At 43.9% G+C, this 18732-nt stretch overlaps 1 protein-coding gene across 2 annotated transcripts in view; it reads left to right on the top strand.

Annotated features, from left to right (window-relative positions):
* LOC117946387 (nuclear factor of activated T-cells, cytoplasmic 1-like) overlaps positions 1 to 18732 on the top strand; it is a 64710-nt gene that overhangs the window by 35653 nt on the left and 10325 nt on the right. Inside the window, exon 9 of one of the 2 annotated variants that reach the window (XM_034874510.1) lies at positions 7219 to 7875. The exons of the other annotated variant lie outside the window; for it this stretch is intronic. Within the exon in view, the coding sequence (XP_034730401.1) occupies positions 7219 to 7875 (657 nt within the window). The remainder of the gene's footprint in view (positions 1 to 7218; positions 7876 to 18732) is intronic. 2 annotated transcript variants of the gene reach the window in all.

Below are 18732 nucleotides of genomic sequence, written 5' to 3'. Positions count from 1 at the left end.
CACACACACACACACACACACACACTGTTGTCAACACTTTTTTTGCTCGCTTGTATGAAAAGAGTCTTCCGGCCCGCTGTCCCACTTCAAGCACAGTTGTGGTCACTGACGTTGTTTAGAGAGAACATTTCTTTCACACATTGGTGTCTGCTCTTCTATAAAAAGACAAACCCAACCCTTTAAATAGCCTGACTTGTTTGAAACAGCGGAAGGATGAAGCACACACTCTGGGACACATATGCTAGTGAAAACCACCTTTATTTTCCATTCAGGTCATGTGACCCTCTTGTTTTTGTTTAATGCAAATGCGGTTGGCCCTTACTGTGGTGGAATACTGATGCCTAGTTTCACTATTCTGTATGTTCCCCTCAGCTCAAAAGAGAATATTATTTTATTAGAGACTGTGTTGTTTCAGACATGTTAGCAGATTCTTATCTTCTCTCGGCCTTGCCTTGCCTCCAATGTGATATTACAACACATTGTCAGATGTGGCCTGTAGCTGCTCTCACTCTTACTAGGCCTCGGTGATATGAGCAGAGGGATGCTGTAGACCTGATACATTGCCATTGTTATGTTAAAACTCAGAAACACCTTCTTTTACTGCAAAAAAGGGTGCCTCAAATTAAGAAACTCACTCTTAAAACAACATAAATGATCTAACTTCTGAATCTAAGTTTTTTGAAATGTGTCAGTGTCATTAGCACTGGGCAGTATGTCAGAGAGAACATTGGCAAACAAGAGCAAAGCAATCCTTCACGTAGTCTTCAGTGAAGCAAACAAACTGACCTTTTCCAGATTTCCAGACGGTTTAATCAAATGGTTTCATTCTTCTTCTAACAAAGGAGAGCTATGATCTTTTTGGCCTGTACTATAGCAAAATCAATGCATATTCTTGGCTATTTAAATTCAGATTTGTTGCATACAGGTGGAGGGAATTCATCTTAGGGTCAAGTGGAATGTTCACAGACACGATTAACATAGTTGTATTGATCGCCTCCCTCCAGAATGTTATAATTTTGTCACACTCTGAGACACAGTGCATATATGTCACTTTGGCCTCTGCATACAAAGGTAAGGTATATTACTATTTTATGTAATCAGTACTACAGGAGTTGTGTATCAGCCAATTATATTGAAGTCAAATTGTTTAAATCTAAAGCATTTATTTAAGTTAAAATTTCAAAGATCTCCTTTCTTTTTTTTCTGCAGATGAGTTTATGTATCTAAACCATAGACTGTAAATATGAATGGACAAAACATCCGGTTCTGCGAAGTGTTGCAAATGCGGAAGTAGCTTAAACCTGCGCTGTATCTGAGCAGGGGCGACGTGTGTTGTTGCAAAAGGAAGTCGGTCTCTGTAGAAGTCTCTGAGAAAGTGACCCACTTCTCACTTGATTTATTACATCAGTAAATCATTTTCATATTGAGTTTATTGTCTCAATTGCTAGTTTTAAGTCTTCTGGAACACAGAATAATCATTCTTTGAATTACGGTTTTGTTGATTATAAAACCAGCAGGGTGTGTTTTAGTGCGTGGCTATGATGTGATTGCAAGTGAAAGTGTGTAACATAGAATGTCAGCTGCTCTTCCCTCTTGTTTTAAATCGCCCTATTCGCAACCAGGATGGCTGCGCCCGTAACGCCAAACTCACTGCAGATCTCCACAAAACCAATGGGTGATGTCACACATGGTGGGTACCGGATGTAAACCCCCAAAGATCCATACAGTGTTGCCGCGCCACCTCTAATTTAAGACAAAATTAAATTACTGGCTGCACAAATGGTATGAAAAGGTACTGTACTGGCCAGGTACTGGCAAAAGAATCGATCGTGATTCTCCCATTTAAAATCAACGCACCCAGGACCTGTCGCTAGTCTGCTAAAGGGGCGTGGCCGTGGAGAGAACCATGGGACAGAGATACAGGTTGGAGTTGGAGTGTCTCGGTTCAAAACCGTCTCTGGTCACCAACAAGTGAGTTGAAGATCAAGTCTGCTGCATTAGCTCCGCCTACTCTTTTTGGCAGACCAACCAAGAATTTCCTTCGGGATGAATAAAGTCTATCTATCACTGCTAAGTGATGGAAAACTTGTTGCTAACTGTGCGCCGCTTGAGATTCTTCCTGGGAATATCGCCATTGACATCCACTTTGTTATACTTCAAATGTAAGGGCTTTCATCAGTGGGCCATAGGCTCACTCATCATTCTCTTACCTCATTCAACAAGAGTGACTTAACAGACATTTATTTGAATGAAAATCTACGCGATTATTCCTTTCTAAGACACCAGTAAGGCCAATTGTCCAATTTTTGCTGCTCATGAGTTATTGAATATGAGCTAAAGCTGCCTTTAGCCAGTGGATTGAGGAAACATATGCTGTTGATAAATGCAGTACCATCAGCAGTATGTGCGGTGTGCTTCTCAAGCCCAACAGCTTGTCTGTGATGTTGACATGCACACACAATGCAAGAGTCCTTGTCTGGCTGCTGGAATAATCCCCGCTTTTCCGAGCTCCCTTCCAATCATTCTTGCCTGAGTAGAGACGTGACGTGTCACTCTTCAAATAAGAAACAGGCTTCAGCAGCCACATTAAACAACAAAAGGCAAAAAAAAAGTCCTGGCAATGACCAAAGCTCTAGCGAAGAGCTTCTCGGAACCCCCCGAGTTCTATTCTTAACGCAAACGGGTGCCGACTCCCTCGGCTGCATTGGTTTGTGGTCGGAGTTGGAAGGGGGAAAGTCAGAAACATGTCCCATGACACATGCAGGAACGGTTAATGAACCACACATTATCTTATGTTGTAAATATTTGCACAGTCATGTCCTCCCTCCCCGGCTTTGTCAGACCCCCCTACAGCACACTAAGGCCAACAGTATACTGGCTGACCAGATTGCCTACACAGCTTGACATGGTGCATCAGGTACCTTTTGCCTTAATGAACCACCACCTGCTCCATGTTAAATGTCATTGCCGATTCACGCTGTTAGAAGAAGATGAGTTCAGCAGTTCTGCAACAAAACAGTTTTTTTTCATGGGGGCCTGGAAATGACATATACCAGTCATCATGCATTGGGAATGAGAATCAGAACCTTTTGCATCCCATAATCCACCTTGCCCAATTGCTTCAAGTAGGGAGGGTATCCTTTAGAAATTAATTTATATTTACGTTAGCCCGGCTTGCTTGTCCTTCCTAATCAAATACACTGATACAGACACACACACAAACACACACACACGCACACACACACACACACATTTATGTCTTGATTCACTTCAGAGGAAACAATAAAATACCCAGATCGGGTCTGATCAGTTTAATATGAGCAGACGGGGGGGGGGGGGGCTGCCAGAGATGGAGAGAAAACCATGTGCTGAACATCAACTATCTGTGGGCCGTAACCCACAGGTTGGGAGGAAATAGAAGCCAGCTGAAGTTAGGACTCGCCTGGTGAATCTGTTTTCTCAGCTCTCCTAGAAAGTAAGGACACACACAGATGGATGAATTTGGAGGGAGACCTCTGTTTATCTGAAGGAGAGGTGGGAGAATCTCAGCGAAAATTATTTGATTTCCTGTTTGGCTCATAGTCAGAAGGCATACATATCACTGGGAATTAAAACTTTAATGCAATAGACCAAACTGCTCTTTAAAAATGAGCTCCAACTGGATTAAAAAGTGGGACTGCAAAGGACAACAGCATCCCGTCCCTTCTCAGATAATGCTGATGAACCCTATTTTCCCAAATTAAATTCTCATGTTGGTTTTGGTCACAGTCAGGGAACTTGTTAGTCTGGCTATCACCAGCCCAAGCCAAGCTCAATAGATTTGAGATTGACTAGTGCTCTGTGTTTTCTCTGCACAAGAGGCGTGACCAATGGACATAGTTCAAATGACTGTACGCAATTGGATGGTCCTTCAACCAATCAGACCACACAAGCGGCATCAATGGGTTCCTGCGCTTCGGTGGCATTCGGTGGCCACTGTGTTGAATGGAAACAAGAAGCTGCTTGGTCGCCAAGGCAGAATAGCTGGTTTGGGATTGGTTCTTGCAAAATTGTGAACTGAAGCAGAAGAATTGAACGTGAAGGTTTCCAGACGAAGCTGCAGGGTGGAGTCAAATCGCTAGCAGATGGGCGGGGTTTAACCAGTCTAGGAACTTGTGACTTGGTACATCAGATTTGTTTATTGTTTAAAAGGTCATCCAGAGAAAGCCTCAGTCACCAATATTTGCCTTTGGTGTAAATGTATCACTAATCAGAAGTAAATTGTAATTTCCCTTTGTGGGACTAATAAATGATACATTAGGTTAGGTTTTTTGTTAGGTTAAACATGAGTGGGCTCAGTTCAAACATCTCACTTCCTTTTGGATATTTCAAGTAGAACCTTAAAACCATGACATTCTTAGAAAAATATGACATTTTGTGTAATATTTTCACTCATGTTGCTGTAAGAATATCTTACATACATGTAGAGTATATCAGTTTTCAGAATCCACCAAGCTTGATAATAATTTAAAGGTTCCATGTAATGCTCATTTTCAGGGTCATACTTGTTTTTTGGGATTCTACTAAATTACAGGATGTAAACACATTTTTGAGGCTGTCTATCTGAATATACCTGTATTCACCCTCTGTGTAAAACACTGTTTTATAGTCTGTCTCTTTAAGCCCCATACCCTAAAAAACCCAGTCATCTCTGATTGGTCAGCATTTCTGGGTCTTTGGAATCTGTGCTCAGCCGAGGGAATGACTCTAATGACACTTTCTACCAATATATCGTTTATTTGTGACAAATGTACGGAAGTCCTGACAGTTGGTTTAAAAAGCACAATTTTTGAATAGGGGCTGCATTTCTCTTGAGCATTTTGATACGTTCATTGCAATTAAATACCATCTCAACCTGCTGTAAAATCAAAGAAAAAAACTCACTTTTTACAATATGGGCCTTTTTATGTTCTGATGTTATTTAGCGGGACTTTAAAAAAGATCAAATGAGGGAAAAGGTCAACATGTGGTTTTTTTCACAGACAATACTAGCCTGGAAATCCAGACCCAAATCCGAGATATTAAGGGTCTGGTATTAAGTAATGAAAGTTGTCCATCTTGAGGGGCGGTACCAACCGTGCATCTGAAAATCTCACGGCACACAATTGGATAACACTACGACCAATCACAACAACACATGAGGTGACATATCCAGAGCCCCATATGCTTAGCTACCAGCGGAGCTAACTAGTAGATTAAACTGTTGTCATCTGTTTAGCTCGCCTCTGGCCCCGCCTATATCAGATACAGCGATGTGATTGGTGGTTCGATCCCCGCCCCTGCAGTCATTGTCGAAGTGTCCTTGGGCAAGACACTGAACCCCTAGTTGCCCCCGGTGCTGCGCATCGGAGTGTGAATGTGTGTGAGTGTTTATCTGATGAGCAGGTGGCACCTTGTACGGAAGCCCCGGCCACAGTGTATCAATGTGTGTGAATGTTTCCTGTAGATGTAAAAGCGCTTTGAGCAGTTGTTAAGACTGGAAAAGCGCTATATAAATACAGCACATTTACATCACATTTACATTTAATGAGCAGCATTACTCGATGCCAATTCAAACTGTGCACCTGCGGGAACTCTGGATTTCCAGGGTAGGACAATGCAGTCCTTGAATTCAAAATTATCAAATTTGGTTATAACCCTTCCACATCACAACTCAATCACACATCTTGGCACCATAACACTGTGCCATCCATTCCTAATAAACGGCGGCTCACATGAGACAGAGAATCACTGAGGGAAGTGGCTGTGGATGTAGTGTGAACCATGTGACTGGCCTGTTACATTCCCCAGGCTGTGGAGAAAAAGGCCTGTGCATCATGGGACTCGCCTTACAATGCTCCCCCAGACACCAGGCCTGGTCCTGGGACTCAATAGCAGACAGGGCTGACGTAAATGGGCTCCCTGCTGCATTATACTGTAACTGCACCGCATCTCATCCCCCCAGAGGCGTGATTCAAGTCTTTTCCCCACTCCCACTTAAAAAAAAAAATAACATATTGAAAAACAGCCTGTTTTTTTTCATAAGAGAATCTAGCGCTTCATACATTCTATTGAACCTTTGAGCTACCACACCGTTCAGAAAGACATCTGATTCATATTGACATCTGTACGCCTTTAAATAAATGTCACTTAGAGCAAGTTTAGCCAAACACTGTTAATGGTTGGCATCAAACGCTCACCACACCCATTACCACATTTTAACAACGTGTAGAAATAGAAACAGTGTGTCTATTGTGACTCAGAAGCCTTTGCTATACATCTGGGTATCTTAACACTGATCTGTTAGTTCAGTGCTGGCACAGTCTGATCACATGCACTAACATAATAACTCAGCAGTGGGCTTGTTAATGTGGATCCCTCTCCATCGCTCAACCCAGGGCCTATAGTTCTGCTTTGGAAATTTCAATTAATAGAAAGTTTTTTTGTTTCCCACTAACTACTCTTGACAGTGAACAGGAAGCGTGTGATACCTGTCCGTCAGAAGGAATCAGGAAACTGTGCAGACGGTCTGCACCGGATTAGAAATTAGAAGAGAGAAGGCAGGATGATCAAGTGGGGTCACGGCACTCTGCTGCATTAGCTGAGGCCTGCAGCTCCTGAAACCACAGGCACAGCTCTACAGCCTCTTAAGGAGCTCAGACGGCCTAATCAAAATCAAATCATCTCCTTTGGTTCACTCTCTGCCTCTATCTTTCGGCCCTTAGAGAAACAATTACTTCTAGAATGTGGAGGAAACCTTGGGGTCCTGAGCTCCTAGAGCAGCAGCAGCAGCAGCCCTGTGCTTTATAGTAGTCTTTTTATTGGATATCAGAGCTGGAGGAGAGTCCAAAGAAAATAGGTCTTATTCATTATTAGAGCCAGCTGTGGCTTTCCACACTGATGACTCATCCATTTTTTTTTCTTTCCCCCCTATTCTTTAGCTTTTTTTTCATGGTGTGGTAAAGAGCGGTGGCGGTTGGGAGGCGTGAGGGTTTCTCAGTTAGAGAGCTCAGCCAAGTTGACACCAAGCCCATATCCACTGGTGGTTGTTTGTTTAGATTATGGAAGGTATCGCAGCCACAATTGTGCCTGCTCACTGCTTTTACTCAGCCGCCAGCGTGCACTCATTGCGCCACGTGGATTCCCTGCACGTTTTTTAATATATCTCCACCTTTCTTTCTACTTTTTTTTTCCCACCAGTGCCGATAATAAAGACAGAACCCAATGATGAATATGATTCTCTGGGGACTGCAAGACTGCCCATGCATTCAAAGCCCTATTTCAGCCGGCCCAGGCTCACTCCCATCATGCCCGTAGCCGATCCTGATGCCTGCCTGGTTGGTGGTTACCCCCCCTGCCCGCCTCGCCACGCTGCAATGCCATCGTCGCCCCTCAGCTCCAGCCCCACTCTGCACGACCTGTCCCCCGTGGCTTACAGCAAGTGCCTTCCCAACAGCCCCACCCATGCGGCACCACCAGGCCCCATGGTGCCCCCCGTCCAGGAGACCCCTGGCCTCCCCAACCTTGCCCACCCAGCATCGCCAGACCACAACTCTCCCCTAGGGATGCTTCATTCCCAGGGCAGCCCAAACCACCTCAACAGCACAGGGCCCCATGGTTACCACACTATTTATGCCAACAGCAGTCCCTCGTCCTCCCCGGTATCCCACCCTTCCACTCCCGGGGAGAGCACGTTCATTCAGGCCTACAGCCCGAGTCAGGCTCAGCAGGCAGCCAGCTCAGCCCAGGCCGGAGGAAGCTCACCCAGCCTGTTACCTGAGGACGCCAGCCCCCCTTCGATGGCCATCACCGTCAAACAGGAGCCCCAGGAACTGGACCAGATGTACCTAGACGATGGTGAGTTACGAGAAACAAGGTTTCCATTTGCTAACAATTAGAATGACGGGAGGCATTTTGTGTTTTTCAAGATGAAAGCTTCTCTTTATGAGCTCTCCATCTATGCCAAAAATGGCTGTTTACGTAGCACATCACATTTATTTAACACCTTTTGCTTATCTGCAAGCCACACATAACCGCACCCTGCTGCACCTCTCGGTATTTCCTGATGCAATTCATGGCAGCAGATTTACGTCACATTTGTTTAATTTTAGACCCCGGCAGATTTATTTGCTTTTGGTGCAACGTGCGGTCCGGCTTATGCCGTCCAAGTGTCTGCATTACTTTATAACAGTAAATTGCCTTGATGGGACATTGAAACAATCTGTCAAAACATCAGAGCCGCGAGGTCAGCCGGGGTGCAGCAGAACAAAAACAGTGGCACACGCGTAGCCAACCAAACTGTTGACACGGCGACTAATGAAGGAAGCAAAACAATGGCTAGGGGTTTCCTGAACCAAGCCATCTCTCTGGGAGGGATGCTGTGAGGCAGAAGGCAGAGGCTTTGTTTTCCCGTCTTTTCCCCGCGGAGTCGACACCACGCGGCTGTCGTCATCAAGGGAGGCTGCGGGGTCACTGGTCTCCCTCTGGCAATGAAACCAGTCACACCCAAGGGACCATATGGTCGAGTTTATTGCCTCCTGTGTCCATCGTACCTTATGTCTCTCAGGTCACCACCGACCTGTTATCTGTGTTAGCAGAGGCTCCACTTGTTATCACATATATTCATAGAACAAATCGATGGCATAGTGCCTGTTTGACGTTTTAAAATGTATTGTATGTATTTTAGTGGAGGTTGAGTAAAGAAACTCAAGGAATATCACCTTGTTCAGCAAACTGATGTAGTGTGTGTGTGTGAGTGTGTGTGTGTGTGTGTGTATGTGTGTGTGTGTGTGTGTGTGTGTGTGTATATGTGTGTGTGTGTGTGTGTGTGTGTGTGTGTCTGTGTGTGTCTGTGTGTGTTTGTCAGTCTGTATGTGTGTGTGTGTGTGTGTGTGTGTGTGTGTGTGTGTGTGTGTGTGTGTGTGTGTGTGTGTGTGTGTGTGTGTGTGTGTGTTCAATCAACCGCTCTAGGAGCAGAGGGGTGATGGGCCCGAGGGGACCAGGGGTGTTTTGCTGTGGAACTGTAATTGAGTTGAAATGCACTTGTCAGCATATCTGTCAGTCCTGATGAGTCCCATTAGTCCTCACCTCATAAACAGACAATGCAAAGATGGGGGGGGGGGATGTCTGTCTGTTATCAGCTCTATAAACTGATTTCCAACTTTTCTTTCCTGTTTCTTTTCTCCTTCCTTTTGCCTAATTTTCTTTAGTTCATATAGCCAAACTGCTCCTTTGAAACTCTCTCGGGCTGTTTGCAATAGTTATGGCATGCAGCAGCTTTCGTTTCAGCATTAATCGAATAGAGTGAAACTGTAGCTTTCGTTAGCATTTTCGTAATAAGGTTGGCAAGGGCTCCTTTTACACCAACAGTATAAAGATATGCCCAATGTACATAGCAGAGATAAGGCGAAATCATGTAATCTTGTTTCTCTTCCCCACAGCAGGCTCTATCTGCCTCCAACCCGGTGGCCAAATGTATTCAGCCAGTGATTACAGTTGCATTAGGGACGTGCAGGAATGTGTATTGATTGACCAAGGACAGTGAGGCAGCCCCTTTGAAAAACCTCAATGCGCTGGCGTTTTGCATCACCTAACGTCTATGCGAGCATCTGTGGTGAGCTCCTGGACTCCCTGTAAGTGTGTGGTGGTAACAGCATACTCAAAAGGCCTCTACTGCTCCCAGGCCCGATCCCTCACCCCCCTCCCAAACCCCTCAAATGAGCCCTAAGCTAAAATAAATAAGATCGGAAGGCAGCTCACAGGGCGTCCCGCTCCCTGTCCACACGCATTACCCCCGTATGTTAGCGAGCTGAGCGCTCCATTAGAGAGGGAAGACAAGCGGATGACCTCACCACAGAGGCGGTGATTTAACGCCAGCCGCGCAGAGTAGCGTTCCTCCCCCAGCAATTGGGGGCCGGTGATTCGGAGTCTGCGGGAGCACACTTGATCTCCCCCAAGAGTGGAGCGCCTCCCACGCTTGAACGCTGAGGCCTCCGGCTCTCATCAGCCAGAGGAAATGTGTCTCTCTGGCCGGGCCCAGGTTTTACGCAGCCCCTGAGAAATCACTCAACTTATCAACGGTGAGCTACTGTACCGCAAGGAGCTTGGTTAGGACGGAGGGAGTCTGAGATGTAAACCCCCCTGGCTGCAGTACACAGTCTCCATTGTTATGTGCTAAACTCTTCCCTCTGCTGTGATAGAAGCTTGTAGTGCAAGACATGAGGCGATGATTCTGTTGTCTGCGATGAGGCTTTATCTATGTTAAAACAGCCTCTCTTTTTTTTTCTGACATCCTTCAGCCTCACTTGTTTTAGCTGAATAAAGATCAGCCATAGAAATAAAATGGATAGAACGGCCATTTACTCGCCACAAGTGGGTTTATGTGGAAGTTTGAGACTGTGTCTCCCCCTAAAAATGTCCACATAAGAAATTACAACTAATATTTAAGTTTGTAGTGGACGCGACCTCTCATCCCGGTAGTAATGACAGTATCAGGAAGTAATGTGAGTATAGTATAGTATAGTATAGTACAGTATAGTGTAGTATAGAAGCACCAAATTCCGCCCACAGAGTAAAGTAATGGTTGTGGAGTGGTCTAACAAACACAGGACTTTCACCCAGGAGACTATGGTTTGTGTCTGGCGAGTTTTATGGACTCTGGTTTAGATATGAGAGCGGAAAACGCTTCAGTGGGTCGCATTAGAGGGTAGGAATAAACGGCCTATCGTCTTATGGTTTGGAGAACTTATTGGGAAGTTTGTACAGAAGTTAGTCCGCTGCCCTGGGAACAGCACACATAACAATGGCTGCCGCTCTGACCATTCTGCTACATCCATTTGAATGGGGAATGAACTTTCTATCCATTTAATTCCTATGAGATCAGCTTGTTGATTCACCGTCGTAAACATACGCATGGTGGGACTCCCATAAAACCGAAGTCTCAAACTCACTCGCAGCCCCACTATCTACTATCCGTACTTCACCAGGCACTTGGCAGTGACCAAAACGCACGTCAAATGACATCAGTGTATATAACAATAGAATTTATGAAAAACACAGTCTGCAGCATTTAAGTTTGGCGTGTTTGGTTGTACTAATTGTGAACTACTAAAATGACGGAATGCTTTGTCACACGTCTGAAAGAGCCGTTATGGTGACATCATACCCCCTCTTGTCTCAAACAACTCCGGACACACATGTCCATACACACAAGTATACTTTTGATCTCAGATGTGGCTTTTTTAACACAAACTATTTTTGAAAAATCCCCCACATCACTTGTTGCAGCCCCTTCACACGGACCCCTTTACTATTCCTGGAGTTTATAGATATTTTGCTGCGGATGTGTGCGTGTGCGGGTAGAGCAGAAGTAGTGGGCTGCCTGTGCTTAGAGTCTGGTTCTGTAAGGCTGCTGCTGTGTGTCCTGTCTCATTAGCTGCTGCTGTGATGGGTGATATCATGAAGTGCACCCGAATGCAGCACCCAGCTAAAAAACTAGTAGCAATCAGAAGGCCAGATTTCTACCAGCTGCTTCTCTGGGAAACAGAGGGCCCTTTTTCCCAAAAATAAGAAAAACACAGAGTGCAACGCAGCCTCTGCCCATTTCTGACATTTGACATATGTGCTCTGATTGCCTCGTGTTTCCTTGGGATTGTTTCCTCCCCAAATCAAGGTTGGTGCATTTGAAACTCCTGTACTTTTAATAGGCTTCTTTTCTCAAAATGAAAACCGAATTGTTGTCAGCCCTCCTTTCCTCCCTCCCTTCATCCCTCCAACAACAACAACAAAAAGGCATTCTAACCTTCCTGAGGATCTCCGTCCACCACCGGAGCTTCTGAAGGCAACCCGAGGCTTTCCTCATGGAAACTTTTACACATCCTGGCAGGTCGCCCAGACCCCAGGACTCCGCAAAAACCCCTAATGATGATTGAGAGCGCGTCCGCACCGCGCTGAAAACATGCTGAGTCGCTAACATTGGAGTGCGCCGCAAGGCTGTTTCTGGGATGGGGGGGGCAGAAGAGAGAGAGAGAGGATTTGGGGGGGAGGGAGATGGGGGGGATTCATTAAAGTGGAGGTCGACCTGTCTAATGGGAATCACTAAAGCAGAGCTGCTCCTGTATGTTTAGACGGTGTGTGTGTATGTGTGTGTGTGTGTGTGCGTGTGTGTGTGTGTGTGTGCGTGTGTGTGTGTGTGTCTGTGTGTGTGTGTGCGTAAAACATTGAAACAGATTTCAAAGTTGACTACACTTTCAAAGATGTGTTGAAGAGAATCAAGGCCGTTTCGATTGACAACAGCATTAAACGTAGACCGACTGTAGACTGCTGAAGGTATTCCAATATCCTGCGTGTGTCTCTTTTAGTTAGTAGACTCAGCGAGCTGTGGAGGCACTGTAACAGCCTGTGCTTTCACAACACTCCACCTCTGACCCTCCGGCCTTTTGGGAGCAGGTCAAGCTCAAGCTCAGAGAGCACAGAAGGAAGGGCTGTCTTGTGGTTAAGTGCCATGCCAAGAACATCGTCTCTTTCTAGACTCAGTGATATTGATGGGTTGCAAGAAGAAGGGTGATGGCTTTTTTTGTTTTTATTATTTATGACTGCAAAGAGGATGTTTATTTTTATTTTTTTCACTGTTGTTGTCACTGCTTGCGTTCTCATATTAGGGTTCCGGTTTTCCTGGCAGCTCTCGACACCGCGAGGTAGAAATGAAATGTCGGGCTTTGCTGGAGAAGATTTATAGTCATAGGAAAAAATGAAATTGGTGGCTGCACTCAAGGATTAGCCTTTAAAAGTCATTGACCGCCTAAGCTATGATTCAACAACTACACTTTTGGGATCAGCAATAGATTTGAATCCATTTCTTCTCATTGAAATCAAAAAACATTTCCTGTACTGTGTGAATACAGCGGCTATGCCTCTTATTACCCATGATCAGATATTACATATTACTCCTTGTGTTAAAAAACTGTGTCAAAAACTGACAAATATTTTACATTTTCATCCCTTTTTCAGACTTTATCTTTAGTTTTCACTAACACCACCTTACTAGCACTAGTTTAACACCACCTTTTGGAATTCATGGTCAATAACCCTTGTTTGTACAGATTTATACCTAATATTTGAAATCATGAATTATTTTGAATAAGTTAAGATCAGAGGAACGTACAGATGAGTTTAGTCAGGAATGAAAGTTATCAATTGAATTTGCAAAGAGCGTTGCATTGAATCCAGTCCTTTTTGTGGTAATTTGGTTAAAAAGAAACTCATATTTCAGATATAGACCTTTTATTATAGGGGTCAAATTTGACCTGGGGACAAAATGTGAATAGATGTTGATATGGTATATGGAGGTTATGTTTGATATTCATTGATCAATTATTATTAAGCTTATTGAATTTGACTAAAAGACGACTTAAACTTACAAAACTTGTTCATTCATGTAACATTGGAAAAAGGGGGGAGGGGGACGTTTTAGCCTGTAGTAGCACACAGTTAGAAACAGTGTGCTTAAACACTATGTTAGTTTGTAATATAAACTGTGGAAGTCACAATGGAAGTACAGTGCTGGAACCCAAAGAATACCGATGAGTCTCTGAATAGAAGAGGAATACCTCTGCAGTTGAGTGGGAGGGCTCTGGATTACCTTAGCACCCTCTGTTTCCTCTTACACATCTTTTATCTCCGTCCCATTGGTTGAGAGCATTTAGATTCCTAGTTGTGATTTTTTTATTTTTTTTTGCTACACAAACTATAAAACCCACTCAATTATAGACACAATTGTCCAAGATTGCCTGCAGTTCAGCAAATGATTGGATCTAAATGGTTACATATGACAGTAACAATGGGGTCACAGTATTAGATGTTTAGCTTTTTGTAAAACCATTGGGAATGCCGTATATTATTAGTTTTGATAAGCGCAGAAGACAAATTCGTACGAATTCAGTCCATTCATTACCGCAGCCTCGCTGGCTTTTTTATGTGTGTGTGCGAGCCAGAGGATCTGGTCTGGTTTCAGTCGCTCCGTCATAATATCCAGAGTCACTGAGAAAGAATGTGTCTGCTGAAAACCTGCAGCTAAATTATCTAAACAAATTGGGTTTCTTTTGAGTCTGGGATCTGATACACGCACACATTTAGATGAGAGACTTTTGATGGGGTTTCTGGTCTGTTTTGCCTAAATGTCAGATATGTGTGACGCAGATATGCTACTGGGGAGATTTGTGTGATATTTTCTTTCATTATTCCAAGCTGTGTAAAAAGTGGGCTCACTACATGGACTTTGTATGGAAGTCAAAACCCTGGCATTAATAGCATAAGGGCCTTCAGTGAAGTATACAAACAAATGGTAAAGCCACAGGGCTTCGTTCTCCAAACAAGTTGGAGTCCATTCCTCCAAGTTATATTACTCCAGTACATGATGTGTCATGTATTTCTTATAGATTCTCCCGACACAGCAGTTTAGAGGCTGGGTTTATGTGGCTCACATACCGAGGTTTAGGAAACACGCGTTGAAAAGCCGCAGGGATCCCAGCGGGCCAGGACTCAGACAGGGCCTGTGGCTTGGCTGGGATCTTCCCGTGTACATCTGTGATCATGGAGCTACCACTTCACGCCAGACACTCTCATTACTGTATCATGATGATTATCATGACATCAAATGTCAGTGCTGTCGACAGCGGGATGACTGGGAGAGTCTCCTTCCTCAACGCTGTGAGGTTACCTGGGCCTTGGTCATGGTTGAAGCATGATCCAAGCCGTTAGCTGCTTTTATTCTGGCTGGCATCTTGTGCTCATAGGGCAAAATGTCTCCGTGGGATAGGCACAACTCAAGTCCTCCTAGTCATTTTTTGGAGGTTTTGATTCAGTGACGGTTTACTACGTTTGTGTGTTTGTGATTGAAAGAACATTCCGTAATCTCATCGGAAACATTTCACCACTGCTCCATTTACATAAAACACTCTTCCTCTGTGGGGCTATCTAATATTGCTGTGAATACCACAAACACTGCGCAGTCTCAGAATCCATAAATTTGCCTTAAATCTTGGATATTTCCTGCTGGCACCACACAAATGAGCACATGGAAAACTCGTGCAGTCCAAGGAACGTACTTAACACCAAACAAGCAGAATGAATATGCGGAAAGAAAGAGTTTTCTTCTTCTTCTTTGACTCCCTACAGGAAGGTCAGGGGTCAGAATCGGAGTCTGGACGACAGCCCTGGAGCATGTGGGTGTCTTGCTCAAAGACATGGGCATCTAAAGTTGTCTTAAAGATGAAATTCACCGTATGATCGCAACCACACGGAGATGTTCTCCCCCAGCAGTTCTGGTGTTTTTGGTTTTGTATTTATGGGATGTAAGTACCTGCGGCATCAGTAAACAGGAGCAGGTCTCCATCCCAGACCACTTAATAACAGCTCCCCATCTGAAACGTGTTAGCTCAGTGAAGTAGTATCCTGTAGCGACGGATGTCAACAGAGAAGTCTGATCCGGCCAGTGGGGATGGGGAAAGCCATTGGGTTTTGCAACTCTTGCCAGAGTTGGCCGTCTCCTCCATGCGCAGATACCTCAGAAAGAAGTGGGTCGGAGTTATTAAGAGGAAGAGGAAGACGGGGGCATGGAGACGGAAGGTGAACTACAGATGCAGGTATAAACTTTGAAAGAGCGTCTCAGACGAATCTCTCACAAGACTATAAACCAAAATACACATGGCCCCTGTTTTAGTGTTACAGTCCATTGACAAATCCTTCTAAACACACATGCTTCAAAATAATGAATTTGTCTAAAATGATTATAATCTCAATCTCACTCTTTCCCGAGACAAACACTTGAAGAATGTTTGCTTTTTTTGTGTGATATTGGTTCTGTCATAGCTTATGGCCCTAAAATGGAGAGACAGCCTCAAGCCATGAGATTTATTTTAGTGTTTTGAGTTCTTGGGGTCAGGAGATTCTCATCATGTCCTCACATCCAGGAATATTCAGTGAGCATGAGAAGAATCCGATCAGCCGTAGGAATAAAGGAGACGCAGACACACAGACAGGCTAACAGAAAGAGGGGAAAATCTGAGGTGGAAGAAAGTAGCAAAGAAGCATGCGATCTTGGTGATTTTTCCCTGGCAGCTTTTCCCACTGCCCCTGTTCTTCACACGAGCGCGCACACACACACACACACACACACACACACACACACACACAAAGCTGTTCAGACCAAAAGACTAAAAGTCAAAGAAAGATAAACACCGCCAAAGTTAAAGATCACATTTTCTTCCTCTCCCACCAGTGGCCGCTTACAGTGCAGAGACTTACCACGCAGTGGTAAAAGTGAATGGGTTTACTTCTGGGAAGGGAATGATCATAAGAACTGAACTGTGAGTGTCCTACTGTTGACATATGACCCATGGCAGTTATAAGGCTCAATGGGTCCCCCGACTCCCCTGATTGTACTCAGCTGAGCTCAGTTCTTCTGAAAACAACGTGCTAACAAACAGGGAAATCCTTTCACGCTCAGTAAGCCTTTTTTTATAGTTTGAAGCAATGAGAGATTAGCTAATGAAAGGCTGCAGCGGCGCTATGCAAACCTCTCCATTAAGGTCTTTAGCCCCAGAAAGGCCAAGGGGCTTTTAACTAACCACTGTGCTTTGTGTATAGCACTGAAATATCCCAGCTTTCAAGTGTTTTTGCATTACAAGTTTTGAGAAAACGGCCTCCCTTGATGAAGGCAATGAGATGCAGCTAAAAGCCCTGGTAGAAATCTAGCAAAAGGAGCTTTTGTTAAGAATATTTAATCTTAAAGCTTATAATGTCTTTATGACTTCTGGGCTTCGGAATGATCCGTACATGTGTTAAAACACATTGTAAGAAAGGGTGTAATAATGTGCACGTTCTGTATGTTCTTATGGTTACAACTATGCTATACTGTGTTAGTAATCATTTGTTAACTGTCACTAGTACCACTAGCAACAAATGCTTCATAGTTGTAGTTGTTGACAAGTACATGTATACAATCTTAAAATGCCCTAATATCTACCTGCAGCTGCATTATAGTGTGCTATCAACCATGTATTAAGAATTAAGACATTGATTAATGCTAAATATAATGGGTTAAATTGTTCCCATCTAATTCAATTCAATTTCAAGTCAATTTTATTTATAGTCTCAATTCATAAGAGTTATCTCAAGACACTCTATAGATAGAGGAGGTCTAGACCACACTCCAGAATTTACAAGGACCCAACAGTTCTAGTAGTTTCCTCCAGAGCAAGCAAAAGTGCGACAGTGGCGAGGAAAAACTCCCTTTTAGGCAGAAACCTCGGACAGACCCAGGCTCTTGGTAGGCGATGTCTAAGGGTATAGGTATGCTTTCTAATAAGACCTTCTTTATAAAGTGCTTTCAGGGTGTTTGGTATTTATGAAGAGCTTATACGTGATCAAAAAGCATTTCTAATTTATGTAATAACCTTTAATATAGTCTGGATCAACAGATCTACATTTCCAGGATAATTGCCTGACATGATGACATCGCCTTCCTCTCTCTGTGTGTGGCCGTTCTCCAACTCGTTTTGATGGCTTGTGCAATAAGGCAGGCCTGCTTGGTTGTTTCAGGGATTGATTGTTGAGATCTACAAGAAATATGTTCATGCCCTTTACTCTCTAACTGGGACTTTTCAGGACCCATTGGCAGGGATTGCTGTGGACACAGTACACACGTAGATAGAGGGAATTACGTTTGAACGTGTATCCAGCTACATTATATAGCTCAGGTTACTGTAATGTGTGAATTAACTTAATTTAATATTACATATTGTTTTTTCTTTTACTGGTTGCAAATGTTTCACCAAAACAAGTTCCTTGTTGAGACTATTTTGCAGAGCCACCATCGCCTTGTCCGGAGCTTAGCGCCGCCAAAGATGGTTGGGATTGGTTTAAAGAACTGCGAACAACCCAGAGCGTTTTTTTTTTTTCGTATCCAAAAATGCCCCCACCAATGAGAGGACCAATAAGAGGAATGGAGGTTCTTGCCTGATTTGTAATGACACCATTTTGTACGATTGGACTTTCCCAGGTGTGAAACCAAACCAAACCGACCGAGGGCAAATCGCTCCAAGTTTACTAACTCACCAACTGATTTTGACCAAAGCAAACAAACTACAGGTGTGAAAACACCCGAAGACTCCTTAAATCCATCGGACTTTCTAGTACCTGAAGACAAGACAATTCTTTCTACACATGTTGCAAATCAGTCACATCAAATCTGCAGAGAACTTGAGTTGGAAAGCTTGGCCTTAAAACACTCTGTGAATTAAAATGTCATGTACATTTTAATTAAATCAGTTATATTTACAGCATCATAGAGTAAAATAGCAGGCTCCTGTTTCTGTTAAGGCATTTAAGTGGGTGGGTTGACTCCCAGAGCTCCAGCAACTGTTACACCGTTTTGATTGGAAACAGCACGAACCTAAGCGGGTGAAAATGCGTGGCTATGATTTACACGTGACAGCAAATGTGCCTGTCTTACTTTCTATCCTTGGAAGAGCATCGCATTCATCTCTGACTCTGACACACACCGAGTTTCTTACAGAAACAATACAGATTCCAGATGGATGAAAGTGTGTCTGTCTATGAAAAATCAAAGGGAAGTTGATGAAAAGGAGATAAGGTTTGCCGAGATCGCCTCTGCCCGGCTTCCAGGCGATATTTTGGGGGCGTATTCGTTCTTGA

This window comes from Etheostoma cragini, chromosome 6 (assembly GCF_013103735.1).
Source record: "Etheostoma cragini isolate CJK2018 chromosome 6, CSU_Ecrag_1.0, whole genome shotgun sequence".
In the NCBI taxonomy this organism is placed as follows: domain Eukaryota; kingdom Metazoa; phylum Chordata; class Actinopteri; order Perciformes; family Percidae; genus Etheostoma; species Etheostoma cragini.
The sequence above is the reverse complement of the archived record's forward strand: the minus strand, read 5'-3'. Positions and strand labels throughout refer to the sequence as shown.